At 42.9% G+C, this 16,287-nt stretch overlaps 2 protein-coding genes across 3 annotated transcripts in view; one reads left to right on the top strand and one right to left on the bottom strand.

Moving 5' to 3' along the window:
* Positions 1–784: 784 nt before the first annotated feature.
* insm1b (insulinoma-associated 1b) lies at positions 785–3,397 on the top strand. The gene has a single exon (XM_088433169.1). It carries the CDS (start codon positions 948–950, stop codon positions 2,442–2,444), a length of 1,497 nt encoding a protein of 498 aa, XP_088289295.1. The 5' UTR covers positions 785–947; the 3' UTR covers positions 2,445–3,397.
* Positions 3,398–5,245: 1,848 nt separating this feature from the next.
* Positions 5,246–16,287, bottom strand: part of ralgapa2 (Ral GTPase activating protein catalytic subunit alpha 2) — a 100,406-nt gene continuing 89,364 nt past the window's right edge. Inside the window, exons 40-42 of one of the 2 annotated variants that reach the window (XM_088432828.1) lie at positions 14,376–14,497; positions 12,447–12,506; positions 5,246–7,321 (exon numbers count right to left, since the gene is read on the bottom strand). In XM_088432828.1, the coding sequence (XP_088288954.1) occupies positions 7,152–7,321; positions 12,447–12,506; positions 14,376–14,497 (352 nt within the window). In that variant the 3' untranslated portion in view covers positions 5,246–7,151. The remainder of the gene's footprint in view (positions 7,322–12,446; positions 12,507–14,375; positions 14,498–16,287) is intronic. The other variant, XM_088432827.1, reaches the window with a different exon arrangement.

Genomic DNA, 16,287 nt, shown 5'->3' with positions numbered 1-16,287 from the left:
TTGTGTGCATGATTTGAATTTAAATTTGGGCAACATGTTTCTTTTCCTTTGTTATACTTAAGTGGGCGCTGACACAGCACGCTTTACACCAAATTGCCGAGTGCACAACGTGCCTTTCCAAACCCGAACTAAAAAAAAAAAAAAAAAAAGACAAGGCTATTAAAGATGGGCAGACGTGGCTATTGTGCGCAAAGACCAGAGGGTCTTCTTATTATTTATGTATGCAGCGAGATGTCTGATTTATAGGTGGGGTTAAACTACCAAGAAAGACACGTGCCCTAAAAAAAAGCACCCCCCGTTTCTCCATGTAGTGCCTATTAATAAAAGAAAGGCCCGCATGGTTGGCAGATATGGATGTAAAATGCGCAGCCTAACAGTGGCTGTAGTACGTAACAAGCCAGAATGTGTTTTTGGATAAAGTCTGAACCCATTTTGATTTGACGTTTTCCTTCAGCGACTGCCCCCCTCCCTAAAAGGGAGCCACAAAAGCCACGGCGCGTGTGCATGTATAGGGAGCCAGCAGAGCGTAAAAAGAGGAGGGCCCCGGCGTGTGCCTCCGTCTGGGAGGGGCCGGGCGCGCACATTAATGCAATCAACCGCCAGTGCATCTGCTGAGCTATCCGCACACCCTCCAACGAAATCCACCAAAAGCAGGGCTCGGGGCCCTCCCACACTCCACTCCGCTGGGATCACACAGACGTTTGATTGGACGGGGATGCGGCAACCGGGGGGGGGGGGCGAGAACAATAGCATCATTCCGCCATAAATAGAGTGCAGCTATGCCTTCGAGACGAAAGCATTTCAGCAGCACAAGGGGCCATACAGCGGGGAGATAAAAGTCCCTGCACGGTCGTCGGGTGTTGCCATATTTGCAAGCACCCTGGATACGCGCGAAGCAACTCCATCCGCATCCTCCAAGTGCCTTCCCGCCGCTCCCCGCAGCCACCATGCCCAAAGGATTCCTGGTAAAACGAAACAAGAAGTGTGCACATGTGTCCTACAGGACCCGGCCGGACGAGGACGACCTCCAAGAGCCCTCCTGCCCCCCAAACCTCAGCCGAGCTGCCTTGCCGAGCCACATCCAGCCATGCCTGCCGCCGAGGTCCAGCCCGGAGCGTCCCGCGGCGTCGCCGGACCTGGCGCCGGTGCCAAAAACGGAGAAGCCGGCCCAGTTCGGCAACCCCGAGACGGTGTGCCAAGCCCTGTACAGCCCGACCCGGCCCATCAGCAAGGAGCACGACAGGGCCTATTTCGAACGCAGTTTCAACCTGGGCTCGCCCATATCTGCTGAGTCATTCCCGACACCTGCTTCGCTCTCCGGCCTGGACCACCTCCTGTACGCCCCGGTCGACTTGAAAATCGGCACCAGCAACAGCAGCCGAAGCGGGACGAGCAGCATCAGCAGCAGCACCAGCAGCAGCGGCGGTGGCGGCGGCGGAGGCGGCGGCGCGCTGCCTGCAGCGAGCAACCGGGTCGCCGGCACCAAGAGACCCGCATCCGACGGCGTCGAGCGCAAATCCAAAGCCGCTCCCAAGAAACCCAAAGCCATCCGAAAGCTCAACTTCGAAGACGAAATGACCACGTCCCCCGTGCTGGGGCTCAAAATCAAAGAAGGTCCAGTGGAGGCGAAGCCGAGGGCGCACGCGTCAGGAGCCAACAAGCCTTTGGGGGAGTTCGTGTGTCAGTTGTGCAAAGAAGCCTACGCGGACCCATTCTCCCTGGCCCAGCACAAATGCTCTCGCATCGTCCGGGTCGAGTACCGCTGCCCAGAATGCGACAAGATGTTCAGCTGCCCCGCCAACCTCGCCTCGCACCGCCGCTGGCACAAGCCCAGAACCGGCAGCGGCGCCCCGACGCTCCCGCCCCCCTCCACCCAGGCCGCTAAACCCGATATGGCCAAAATGGCCCCCGCGGTCATTGTCAAATCATCCTCGGAAGAAGCCAAAGACGCAAGCGATAGAGACACCCCGAGTCCGAGTTTGTCCGAGTCCGGTTCAGACGACGGCTCGTACGACTGCCAGTTCTGCGGCAGGAGGTTCAAGCGACAAGCATACCTAAGAAAACACATCATGGGACACCAGGTGATGCAGAAGAAAGTTCCGGAGGAGAACGGGTTCCCGGTGGAGCAGGGCCCGGGGCCGCCACCTTCATCCTCCCCCGCCTCCTCCTCCTCCTCCTCCCCAGAGGACGGCTCGAACCAAAGTCCCCTCAATCTGAGCCCCGCGGACCGCCTGCTGTGTCCCGTGTGCGGGGAGAGCTTCAGCAACAGGGCGGCCCAGGAGCGACACCTGCGCCTGGTGCACTCGTCCCAAACGTACCCGTGCAAGTACTGCCCGGCCACCCTGTACAGCTCGCCGGGACTGACCAGGCACATAAACAAGTGCCACCCGTCGGAGAACCGCCAGGTCATCCTGCTCCAAATGCCCGTGCGGCCCGCCTGCTGAACGCGGGACTTGTGTGCCTTCGGACGAGGACGAAGAAGAGAACCGACCACTTTAAGGAAAGTTTGAGGGGGCTCAAAACAGAAGAAGAAAAAAAAACGTTCTATAAGTTCGGTGTCTTTGCCCCATCATGCCAATCACTGATTGTTGAGCGCTTCTCTTTCCATTCAAACTCTACGTATATTTTGAGACGTACTTCAAATTAGTTTACGGAGAAGCTTAGTTTTGACTGTTAAAGGGTATTTTTTCTAGGACAGCACATGTACTCAACGATAGCTTCTAGACCTAAGAATTGTTCAGAAATCCGTCGAAGCCTTTCTTTTTCTTGAAAAAAAAAAAGACCACTGTAGCTTTGTTTATGAAAGACAACATGATCGAGTTTGTCTTAATAATGTGTGACTGAAGGATTGTCTGTTAAGTAGACCACAAATGCCTTTAGTGTAGTCCGAAATATAGCATCCATCTCATCCAAATCCCGCTGTACAACTGCCTTAAAGAGTCAACATAGATTGTTTTCATTTGGAACGCTGGCACATATTTTAATGCTATTATTGTTATTATTATTACAATTGAAGATTGTTGCAATATTTTTTTCGTCATCATATGTTTATTTATTTATTTATTCTAATGATTTTATGTAATTTATTGAAGTGTTTGTTGTGATTCCCCCTTCTCTGTGAATCGTTCTGGCAGTTTACATGTCGTTTAGCCAAATTGACTTTTTTTTTTTTCCTTGTCTAATTTATGAGTTGTGACAAGTGTCGTGGGTCGGGTTCTAATCATCGATATCCACAACTCTTGTAAAAAGAAAACAAAAACACGAAGCTCTTAACTTAGATGCAATCTTTTTTAAGGATGTTATTTTCCTAAATGTTGGCTTTTATAGCGCTTTGATTGTATGCGTATATTGTTGTCGTCTATTGAAATAATAATAAAAAAATATTTTCAAAATGACAGTTTTGTCTCATTGTGGATTCACTTACAGAAACAACGACATTAAAAACATTCATTAAACGAAAGAGAAACATTTCTATAAACAAAAAAAAACACGAATAGAAATGATTTCATAACTTATAAATTGTAAAAGTTGTATATGTAACACATATTACATCAATCAAAGACCTCATAATTACTTTTGGGGATTTTATAGATGCCTCTATTATCTGGCTCCCAAAGTCAATAGATGCTCTTCATTTTTAATCGATGGATTTGTTGCAGCGGGCCAGGGGAAGAAGACTCGCCAAATAAATAAGTCAATAAATAAATAACAAATGTTTGATTCCCCCTGGCCGCAAACGATAGCTCTCGTGGCCCGGGTCTCATCAAAATTTTGCTCCACAAGTTGCGTAGTCCATGACAGAGCACCCCCCCCCCCCCTCCCCTTTTTTTTTTCTTGGGGCTTTACACAAATTTATGATGTCAAGTGACCTGCAACTGTATTTCGGCAACACTTCAGAGATGATTACGCTGATGACATTTGCTTCAAGTTAGGATTTATATTTTTCCATTGTTTCTGGAAGTGATCTCTTAAGTTAAAAAAAAAAAAAAAAAAGCTTAAAGCGGGTGAAGTGTGAAAACAGGACTTAGACAGTGGCTGCGGGCCTCCGTCACTAAGCGGAAAAGTAAACAAAAAACTACTTCGATTTAAGTTTTAGGTCGCTGGTCCGTTTTAAATAGTTTTTTGTTTTTAACAATAATTCCATGGCCATATTTTCTTAAACTTGCGTAGTTCGTGAGAACCTGATGTCTGCTCCGATTGTGCAATCAATACCTCTTAAACTGGCACCGCAATTAGTAAAATTACTGTTTTACAACCAAAAGCTATTTCTAAAGTGATTATTAATATCACTCGTTCTGTAATGTAATGTTTCAATTCTAATTCGCAGTTTGGCTCCAATATTTAGGCTAAGCAAATTGAGCCACACGTTTTACTTGATCAAATGAAATGTCAGATAGAACCAAAGGCAATACTCTGCCTTAAGATTTCCAGTGGATGCCAAATTCAGCAAACTCCCTAATTTTGGAAAGACCAAAATGTCCCTGCTTTAAGTGCCTAAAAAAACAAACAAAAACAAATGCTTAATCTGATTGTTTTGACTTGCACTGAAAAATCCCATTTTTGTCTTGTGAATGACACAGACTTGTTGTTTTGCATTTAAAGATTTTGCTCCAAATTAAAGTCAACCACAGAAAGGTTATCAAGGTTATTAAGGTAATAACTGGGGTATCAAATGCATTGGGTTAAAACCGTGCTTCAAATATCAGGTAAGTAAAAACACAGCAATTACCATTTTCTTTAATCATCAGGCTTGCTAACTGAACGGCAAAAGTAGGTGGACACGCAAATTTAATGTCAGCGCCTCACCAGGCATGAACCCCACTGCTGTGAGATATGAAATAATGACAAGAGGACGGTGGAGAGGATCCAGGACGTGCAGCCCTAAAATCTCTTACCAGGGAGCGAAAATGAGCTAACATTAGGCTTCTTTCTCAGCCTCAAGTTTTAGGGCTCAAATTACGGTCAAGTGCTTTTCTGGCGTCTTTATGTGGAAAAAGGTGAGGCAGGGCACCCGAAGGTGCTTGGCGCGATTGCACCTGCACCTCCCAGCGAGGCTCCATTATGCAGGCCTCCTCTAAACGAGGTTGAGCAGCAGGGGAGACAGATGGGAGGGGGGGTCAGGTTACTCCTGCTGCTACTAGCTAGGCCTGGCCCGGGTCAGAAAGCCCAAAGTAACAGCACAGCCACACACAAACAAGTAGGCCTACTAGGCGTAAGGAAAAAATAAAGAGCAAACATCAGCATGCACAATTTCAAATTGCATTTAATGAATTGTTTCAATTTTCACATCTCGGATAAAAGATAGATCATTAAAAACAGTCTGATATGTTGACAAGAAATGAAATCTTCAAGTTTTTCCTCTTGAAATCGCCTCTTGCTCTCGTACAAAGAATATATTACATGTATTTATCTATTTATTTATATTAAAGTGAAGCCCTAAATTTGACACCACGTACAAGAAATGCTAAGAGGAAAAAAAAAATGATCACAAGCTTATTTTCTTCACGCATTGTTTTTCCGCGGACCACCTGCAACGACACAAACATCATCACTATGCTACAACCTTGAGATATTTTTTTCCAAGTGGTTTTAAGGAGGAAGTACATTGTTGCACCTCCAACCAGAAAAAAAAGCACAAAAATCAAGCCATCTTAAGTAGTCGCACGCTGGCATCCATCAGCTAACAAACATAGCTGGAGATGTGTGAGGAGAAGTGGAAAAGTAAGGCATGTGAACGCACCAGATGGGGATAAGCTTGCAACCAGGGTGGAGTCCTCACAGGGTACCTATGTGTGTGTGGGGAACACCTGGCTGCCATGGCAACCTGAGTAGCCTGGAGACTTGGCTGTTGCTTGGAGGCCTCTGAGGTTTCACCTCAGGCACGCCACGCCAAACTCAAGCTCGCGGATCACGGGAACCAGGAGGAGCCGCTTGGCTCTTCCGTTCGCAGGTAAAAACAAGAGGGAGATGCGCAACATATAATTAAGGAGACGCGCCATTCCAAATCCATCTGCTCTTGTTTTTTTGTTTTTTTTTCATCGTGGGTCGTAGGGGAGAGGAAAAACACTAGGCTGAAAGAGACGCGTTGAAGGGCGCCCATGTTTTGCCTCAAACGGGCGCGGGACAGCATCGGAGCGGACGGACAATCCACAGGCACTGTCAGATGTCGCACCCATGAACACACACTCATCAGTGCAGGGAGTCGGGCTACGCCTCAGGCTCCAGCGCTACATTTACACACTCAAACACAAACGGCGGAAATGATCAAATAGGACTCTCTATTTACATCGAAGACACAAACAAGTGGAAATAAAATCTAAAGCGATGGAAATCCCCAAACCTTCAAATCTGGTTGATTGGAAAAAAAAAGTGCAAAGTAAAAAAAAAAAGAAAAAAAGAAAAAAAAATCAATGGCTCGAATGTAGGAATGTCGATGTCACAGGACAAGGAAACTAATCGAGGAGGAAAGAGACAGCAGGAACTTATTCAATTACCGGACACGAGCCCATGTTAACAACATCACAATGCAATTACGAATGCAGTCTTTTCTCATTCCAGCAGAGTTGCATAAATCAAATCATGACACAATCTATCTGAATCCGTTTAAAAAGAAACATTAGAGTGATTTAACAAAAAAGAAAAGAAGAAACCAACAACTTTCAGTTCCACTCAAGTTAGAAAGATGTCAGCGATTGTCCACTCTGGCTTTGAAAACAGCAAGTGCAGCTGCTACTTGTGCTGTAATGACCGACCGTCGAAAACACGTGCTGGGGGCGGGGGGGGCTGACTACACGCGACCTTCAACACAAATGCAAAAACAAACAAGGCAGATTACGGTCTTCAAATGGAAGTCGATACCTGGTAACGAAGCGTTACCATAAAAGGGATAAAGGAAAAAAAAGTCTCCCATTTCCTCAAAAGATTGATTTCCTCAAATGCATTAGAGGACACGAAAAAAAAAAGACACTGTTCACAGCCCAGGAGGCTGAAACAGCTTAGGGCTAATGATCTGCTCAAAGAGGAAACGTCTCAATGCGAGTGACTGCCGCTTAAATAAAAAACGGTGTTACCCTCCACTTAAATATTCATGTGCCATGAGCTAATAAGACAACAAAAACCTGCTAACGTTTCTGGCGGTCAAACATCGGAGCTCAGTTGGACGATTTGCTTATTGCGCTAGCCGATCGGCGGAGTCTTCCGGAGACTCGGTCCCTGGCGGCTCGGGGCATGGTGGGGGAAACCTGGTCAACAGGGTCCGTCGCTGTGGCGGCGGCTGAGGAGGAGGCGGAGACTTCCATGTTTGTGCTGCTGGAGAGGGAACCTGCAGGTGACATTTTGCAAAACGGAGAGAGTGTTAAAAAATGCCGTTGATGGTCAACTGTCATTCATCACCAGACCTCCGAGGGCATTTTCAACCATTCATGCGGCCGCGCCCTCAAAACCACCGATCGCAACTGTTTGTTCCCTGGCTTCGGTCATTAGGACCAAGACGTGAGGAAGCAAGCACAGTGGAACCTCAAAAGTCAGAAACGGTCGGTTTTGGGATGCTGGTTGACATCCACCTTGTTTGAAAGACAAACTATTACCTCTTTTGGAAGATGATGCGAAAATATAAATAATGCTTTCGAGGATTACAATCATTTCATATTTACCACCTTTGCAGGTCTCTGTTTTAAAGTGCTGGGCACCTCCTAGTGGTGGGAAAAATGAAGCTTCATGACACACTTGTGATTTCTTTTTTTTTTTTTTTGACTCCACTAGCTGGTGCTCTTGGTTTTAAGATAAATGCTTGTGCAGTATAAATATACAACACTTTTCCCTGCTTCTGAAGCAAGAGTGCCATCTCGTGCAGGGGTTCTCAAACTTTTTGGAGTCAGGGATCCATGTCAGAAAGAAAATTTTCCTAGGACTCCATTAGCAACTGTTTGTGAAAACGAAACCAAAAAAAATCATTTAAGCCAATCACCAGCGGATTCAACTTGACAACAAGTATATTTATTACTTTTCGGCCATACTGAAGGTCAGAAAATAACAAAACTGAGTAAATTCCCCCTTAACAGGTTGCTACCAATTATTTAGTCAAAAACAACATTTTAAAATAAATGCAGCTTTAGCTTTGCTGGATTCATTGCCTCGTTAGCATGCGATTGCAGACACAAATTTCAAAATGACATTTTTTAAAAAAATATATGAAACTGCTTGAATTGCTTTATTGAGGTCATGAATACTTTTGCAATTTAATATGAAATATATATTTAATGACTTAAATTCTTTCACGGACCCCCTGTAGTCAGGCTAGGGACCCCCCCAGGGGTCCGCGGACCCTGCTTTGAGAACAACTAGAGGAGTCAAAAAAATATAACAACTGCTTCACGAAGCTTCATTTGTCCATCACATCCAGAAGATGGCGGCATTTATATATTTTGGCCAAATGCACACTTGCTATTTATTTTTTGACAGAACAACTACTACAAATTCAGAGCAGAGAGGACATTTCCTTGAGTTTTTGTTGTAAAAAAAAAAAAGAAAGGTATAGGATCACTAAATATTTTTTGTAGTCAACTATATTGTGTAGATGCTTTCTAATTTGTCACTTGTGTGTTTGTCTGTATCTGGGTCCAAATTGCGCTCTTCGTGTGGCAGTTTCAATTTCACTTATGACTTTATTGTATTTGAGGCTAAATTAGTATGTTATGTATGTCACATTGCTACCGGTCTCATTTTTAGTCAAATATTTCCATATGCTTGTCATACTGCCATGTGCTATACTGTAACAAATGTTAAGAACTCATTATTAAACAGTTGGGTTCAGATTAACCCAATTATGGGACAAAATAAGACAGATCCTGTATTTGGGTCAATTTGACTCCACTCTCAAAAACAAGTTGAGTTAAATTGACCCAAATATCAGGTCAGTCCTTTTTTGACTCATAATTGGGTTATTTTTGCCAATTGTTTTTAGAGTGCAGCGGTTTTTATTAGTTCTTTTTATTAGGTGTTTAGTTGACATTACTCTTAATCTTAGTTTTTCTTTTTATGATTACATACAACGTGAAATGCAAGGTCACTCAGTATTGTGAAATATTGTAAAGCAAACTACAATTCCCAATGTATAATGGCTGTTTGGACCTCATAAAGTTTAGTCGAGTCTTTTCTGTGCGGTCATGCGTTACAACAGAAATAAATACATTTAAAATAAACACTGAAAGATTATGTTAGACTAGCAAAAGCTAAAATGCCCTTTTTTCTATATTTGTTTCAGTACATTTTAAACACATACAAGCTAATTTTAGTTAGCTTTTTTAATGAGTCTTTACTTCACTGGCAATTTTTTTCCAATTTTAGTTTAGTTTTCTAGTTTTAGGGAATTATAATGAACCTGGTTGAGATAAGAATGAATTTCTTGTGACTACAATGTTGTTATCTGAGCATTATTGGACAAAATGTTTTGTCGATGAAAATGGAGATTCACTTAATCCTTTCACTCCCGTTGGGAAGATATGTTCCACAGCTTTAAAAAAAAAATGGCAGTGGGTATATAAATGGTAGCAATAAGATGAGATGGCATCCCAGTTATACACATAACACGCATTTAACAACTTATTTATACACAACAAGCCAGTGCTGGGCCCACTGTCAACAAGGTTGGTTGCGTTGTTTGTGCAATTTCTCATCAATTAACCATCTAGTACTGTGGATATACTGTATATTGATAATATGTGCAATATATGTGTGTTACTATAGATTACACTGGTTACTATGTATTGTAGGTGTTTGGTGATTATTTTCACTTCTCTTGAACGTTTTTTTGTACAAGTATAGGGATATACAGTTTTAAACTAATTTTCCAAGTATCTTAGACTTATAAACAAGTAATTTATGCCATATTTTTTTTTCAAAGAAAAAAAAAGGGTTGTGAAAGAGTTAACACACCTGCACTCATTCCTCTCCGACAATCCCATAAAGAATACAACCAAAAAAACATGCAATTTTTAACATCTAAGATTCTAACTTTTTAAAATGTAATTCATTGTTTACCTATTTAATTATCGTTCTAAGTGAACTACACATTACAAAAAAGGCAAAGAATAATACGAACGAATGTTTTATCACACGTGAGTTAATGAGAAGCACTGGAAGACTAGTCCTCAAGATGTGTTAACTCGATGAGCTTTAGAGGTTCCACTGTAAACCATTTTTGAAAGTTCATGCTGGTTCACATGCTGAGGAAAGTGTAGATTGTGAAGGAAGAAACTGGTTATCTGACAAGATGCTTAAGTGACTAAAAAAAGGTTGAAAACATTGTTGCTACACCTGCTTTGAAAAAAAAAATACAATCAGGTATTAAAGTATTTTCGTGAAGTGTTTTTTGTGTGTCCTTTTTGTCCCCAAAAGCCGCACATCAAGAATTATGAAAAAAGCAGGGAGGTGGGCACGACATGTTGGCGAGGACAATCAAACGTTGTGAGCGCCGGCCCGACTTCCTTGGTCAACCTGCAGCCCCCTGCCCGCCTTTGCCCCATGAAGCGAGTTTAAACAACTCCTCGGTTTTGTTGGGAAAGCATCTGGTTGCCTATTTTCTTTCCCTGTCCTTTTATTTGCTGCCATTTTTTTTTTTTTTTTTTTTTAACAGAGCATCTCGAGTTGCAGCGGCTAAAAGGAATGGCAGATGGCTGGAGTAACAGACACTCAGCAGCACGGTGGACACCAGCAGCATCCAGGGGCCGGGGCTTTGGATAAAACAGTGGGTGTGTGAGGGGAGGTAGAGAGTGGGTGGTGGCGCTAGGTGGGGTGGGGTGGAGGGGTTTCCAAACATTCTCAAATCTGCATATGAATATGAAAAAGAAAAAAGGGACGGGTTTGGCTAACCATGGGCGGGCTGGCCTTATGGGCTGTTCACATCCCGCATTCCTGTATTCTTCTACACTAATTCCTACAGTAAACAGCCATTACGGGCTAAAATGGAATCTACCGCAAAGGCAAACGATAGACAGGAAGAAGTCTCATTAGTTTTGCGATTGCGGTGGAGTTCGCACACTCGGACTTCTCTATCCATTAAGTGGCCCATTAAAACATGCTAACCCAACCAGCAGCCGCTCTCACAACGACGCTTAATTCCTGCGGTTACTTGTCCGGCCTTATTATATAAGAATGAATTTCACGTCAAAAAGGTTCCAGTCAGTCATTGTTTGTTTCAGATGGAAACCGCGATGGGGCGTCACAGAGAGGATGGAAAAATAAATAAATAAATCAAACGCGCCACTGGTGCACCGCTGGTCCCCTCAACGGCGGTTCAACACGGCTTCACATGACAAAGACGTCTTCCAGTACGGCAGGTGTTGGTCTCAGTCTGCCTCGGGCAAACGGGCACACTCCAACAGGAGGAAATTCAGGGGGAGGGGAGGTGGGTTTAAAAGAAAAGAGAAAAGCGTTTGCAGAGCAAAGAGATAAAAGGCGCTCGGCATGCACAAGCAAAGGCCCGAAGTGTAGCCGTATTGTTCATGCTGCTACTTAGTCAGGTGCTAATTGTCGCCACCGCTCTCAATTACCAGCCCGGCCTCGACAGGAGGACACCAAGCGAACAAACAGCCTGGTTTTCGCTGTCCCCTTCCCTTTGTCGGCATGATCAGTAAATAAAGATTGGTTAGTAGTGGATGGGAAAAAGAAGGGGGAGGGGCGGGATTGAGTTACAACAGCCAGGATGCAAGAACGAGCGGAGGGCGGGTCGCCGCTCTGACCTGGGTGCTTACCTTCGTCATATACAGTATTTGGATAAATTTAATCTAAAAAGGGAAAAAGAGTAGAGCGTCACGTGAGACAGCAGTGGACAAACGCACAACACCGCGGCACATTGAACACAACACAGCGCTGCTGCTGGCAAGACGGTTGGACAGCACGGGCGGCATCCGGGTTAGTTGTCGATGGAAGCGTTTCGCCGCATTCAAAGTTAATGGAGTAGCTTTTTGATATTTTTAAAGGCGGGATCGAATTGGCGAGGCGGTTCCAAAGTATGAACGGCGGCCAGTTTACATGATAACGTCGCACTTTGGCTTCTCAGGCTAGTGCTTTGCACTCACTTCACCCACTGCCGGCGAGATGAATGAAAAGGAGTGCAATGACCGACTAACCCATGCAAAATTTCACGATCCTGCAGCGGGAGGACAAGAGAGACAGTGCTGATTAGCGATCATCAAGATGGCTCAAAAGCAAAGCAGGCGGGGGCATGTAAGTTGAATCACTGCAGGGGCACTGAGCAAATAGCATGCACCAGATGCACTTTCAGTGGACCCCTGCTAGGTGGCTAAGGCTAAATCATGCAGCACCCCCAGGTATCTAAATGGGTGTGAGGCTTGGGGGGTGGGGGTGACCTAAGGAAACATAGAGATGTTAGTGGGTTGTGTCTGGGCGTCATGCCGATTGTGGAGGAGGCAAAGCAAGAGTCTTACAGTCCAGTTTGGCCCAAGGGTATTCCATGCCCCAAACCATTCCCGGCCAACGCCTGCACGCTGTCATGAGGCATGGATGACATGTTAGTGGCAGCAATGGGAAGCAGACCAGCACGAGGCGAGGGGGAGCGCAGACACACGCGCGCGCACAAAGAGGGAGAGACACAACAGGACAACAATATTGGGATATTAGACAGGCCGGTAAAATTGCCCAAATTAAGAAGACTCATATTGGATGAGCGTTCTCAGCCGAAAAGGAAACATTTGTGACATTTGAATTTTACATTTGCTGCAAAATGGAGAGGGAGAAAATGCTATTTGGCTTCTAATAATGGAGTAAAATGTCTTGAATTAAGCCTTTTTTCCCAAAGCAAAGTGTATGTTCAGCTAAGAGAACATAAAGTTGTTGCTGGTGATGGGTCATACAAACCAGGCAGAATATTTAAAAATATTGTATATATTTTTAAATTATTATTATTAATAGTACATATTATTATTTTTTTAAATTTATTTACAAATAAATGTTTTTCAGAGTATGTTTAGGCCACCAGAGAAGTCCTTGCTGCCCCTCAGAGTCCACCACTCAGAGATTAGGGATGTCAAAGTTAAAGTGTCAACTTTGGAGATGGATTTCAATCTGAATTTAACTCATTTTATTGAGTTCCTTGCATCCAAATTTAGAGGAGAGTCACCGGCACAACGAGAGACAGATGTTTATGTGCCGGAAGTTTAACTGAAAAAATAGAAAATGGAATTTGCACACTTTGCAAAGTATTATTATGTATGTACTGTTTGTATGTTTGTAGTGTGGTCCTGATATTTTGACCTTTGATAATTGTTTCTATGAGAAGACCAAGAAAGAAATGTAACGATGAATCAGTTCTGGTAGTTTCTTTATACGGTTGTATTTTACAGGGATTAAAAATATCACATGAACTGATCAAAGAAAGCTATCACAATGGTCTTTATAAATTGATGATTTAACCATCATTTCAAGATTTTACTCACGTAAATATCTTTTATAAGCGTCATAGAAAATATTTGAATCAAATTTGGATTAATTATGGAATATTTAGAGATCAATTAGTTATAAAAAATGTAATTGTTTAGGGGTGGGTTATATCACAAATTAATGCGCTTTAGTTGTTGTAGTTACAAAAAATAATTTGGTGGCAAAATAGTGTTTTACATACAGCAACTTAATGACTTGTGTCATTACGAATAGAACTGCCTACCGCTTCATATTCCAAGTCACAGCAGCTGTCGCTCACTAAAAAAAAAAGCGACTTATAGATAAAAAAAAAAAAGTGTGTATGGAGCGCTGTTGTATACTACACTCGGTTGTGAATGCACGCCAAGGCCCAGTGGAGGAGAAAAGTGCAATCTTGTATTGATTTCAGTGCAGCTGCGGATCGATCAGTGCTGCTACGAGTAGGAAGAACAAGATAAGGCACGCATTGGATTCTATTCATCATGAAGTGATAAGAGTCCTGTGCTGACATCTGTGAGCTGCTGTTTGCCGGATGCATCCCTTAAGTGTTGGTGAATGATCTCATGGTGACCCCCCCCCCCCCCCCCCCCGCACACACACACACACACACACACACACACACACAAATAATCGCAGACAGAGAACCACTGAACATGGCTGCTGATAGCCATGGAAAAGACGTTGCACACAGTGGCTTGAGGAGCACGTCTTTGAAGTTAGTGGCGAGCCAGGCCTGTTTGATATTCAATAATAAAGCTATGAGAAGAATAAAGATGGAGTAGATGAGTGCAGGCGGGTGCGTTCCTCCTGCCGCGATCGATTTGGAGTAGAGGCAGAAAATAACGATAAGGTAGAAAGATGAACGGCATGGATGGGAAAACAGGAGCAGATAACGAGGAAACGGAAAATATGGAAGCGCATTACAACCGAGTTCTCACCTGTCCCGCTTGTTGGGTAGCTGGGGGAAGGAGAGAACACCTGTGAGGCAAAGTCTTCAAATGTCATGACCTCTCTGTGATTCTGGACGATGGCTTCCAGGTAGAGCGCCCTCTCTTCATAGCTGGTTTGCTTCATTAAGGAATATACAACAGCTGGTACAGAAAACAGCAGAAGTCAAACTTGTACTTTATTTGATGAGAATTCCTAAATTAAGTCGATGCAATTTCCCCAAATTTAATTGAATTATAATCTATGTAATTTCCCCAGATTTATTTCGAAGTAAATATTAATGCAAATTTTTTGCATTTAATGAAAATAACACACTTTTGTACTACAGTATGTCTATTTGTAATTACATAAATCTGTGGTTCTGAAAGTTTCTGTAACCAAATATGATTTCAATATACACAGTTTTTTATGTCTCATCATAATGATCTACATCAAAATACAGTGAGTTAGAAGGCCTCAGTGTACATTGCGGCATTACGTTAGAACACTGTGCACAATTTAAGAATGATCTTAAATATACACAATAAAATATTATTATGAAATATAAATGAAATAAATATACAGGAGAAAATAATTGGATAAACATGTATTGCACATAAAAGGTGAATACAACTCTTAGGTAAATGTTTAAAAATAAACAGCTCTAAAAGACAATGCAAATATGTATAATACTGTCTTTAAAAGCCAATTACAAATGAAGCATAATTGAAAAGTACAGAAAAAAAACAAACAAAACAAAAAACCTGTTCAAACAGGATATGGATGTGGTCTTGTAGGGCAATTCAGAAAGATTTTCAACAACACGTCGCACATGTTTAATGTTGCCAAGCTTCACAAATATGAGTCACTTTCAAAACTGTGGGTGGATTTCGTGTCCCTTAATTGCAATGTTCCCAGGTCCTCGATGCACTCACACCACCATATTAAGGAGCATGATCAAGCATTCAAGAGGTTACACGAAATAGCTAAAATTGAGGAAGCACTGATGTTTCCTTAGCAAAGTTTTTTTTGGTCCTTCATAGTGAAGCATCAAAACTGATTAATCAATTATTTATTAATTTTGTTTAATTCACGAGCTGAACTGTAAACAGTGCAGGAATTAAATAGTTCAGATTTGTTTTTTGACAACTAAGATTCAGTTCCTGCTTTTGCCTGCAACGTCAGAAAAAAGGGGAACATGTTGATCATTCTTATTCTTGATTCAAAGCAAATGTCTTATTTTGATTCAACACTAACATTATAGGCAGGGATGCATACAACTCGTACAGAGATACGCATGTGTGACAGAAATCACTGATGCTAAAGTCACATGCTTCACTTTGCACATTTGTGTACCCTATCTAACTTTCACTCACCACAACAACAGAGCCTGAGCTGAACATTTTTTTTCCTGAAAAGTGGCTCCAGGATGTGTTCGTTGGGAGGGCGTTTTCGGTATTTGGGGCAAGAATGTGAACGCGGTTAAATAAGTGAGAGAAAACCTTGACATTTTCACTCAGATTGCACTGTCACCCTTTGTATTTCAATGTATAATATCTGTCTGGGCGGAAGAGCGAGAAGATGACCGTCATGATGGTGCATCTGAATTGTATGATTTTACCGTTAAAGGCTATGGTGACAAAGTGAAGAAATATATGATTGGCTTTTTTTAAACAATGAATACAAGTGATTATCACCACCACTGGTATGGAGGGGTATTATTTTTCACACAAGCACAGAAGATACTTAATAACGCCCCTTCCATTACAGTTTGATTTACGTAATTTTTCCACAGCGACATGCTGAGGGTCTGGCATCACAAAGAGGAGACGTTTGGCCAACGTTGGGGAAGTGTATCTAGGCCTTAAAGGCACACTGCACTTGTGAATATGTGTACTGATGTTCACAATGATAACCTATGTA

This window comes from Hippichthys cyanospilos, chromosome 14 (assembly GCF_059441005.1).
Source record: "Hippichthys cyanospilos isolate Australia breed blue-spotted pipefish chromosome 14, RoL_Hcya_1.0, whole genome shotgun sequence".
NCBI lineage: Eukaryota > Metazoa > Chordata > Actinopteri > Syngnathiformes > Syngnathidae > Hippichthys > Hippichthys cyanospilos.
The sequence above is the reverse complement of the archived record's forward strand: the minus strand, read 5'-3'. Positions and strand labels throughout refer to the sequence as shown.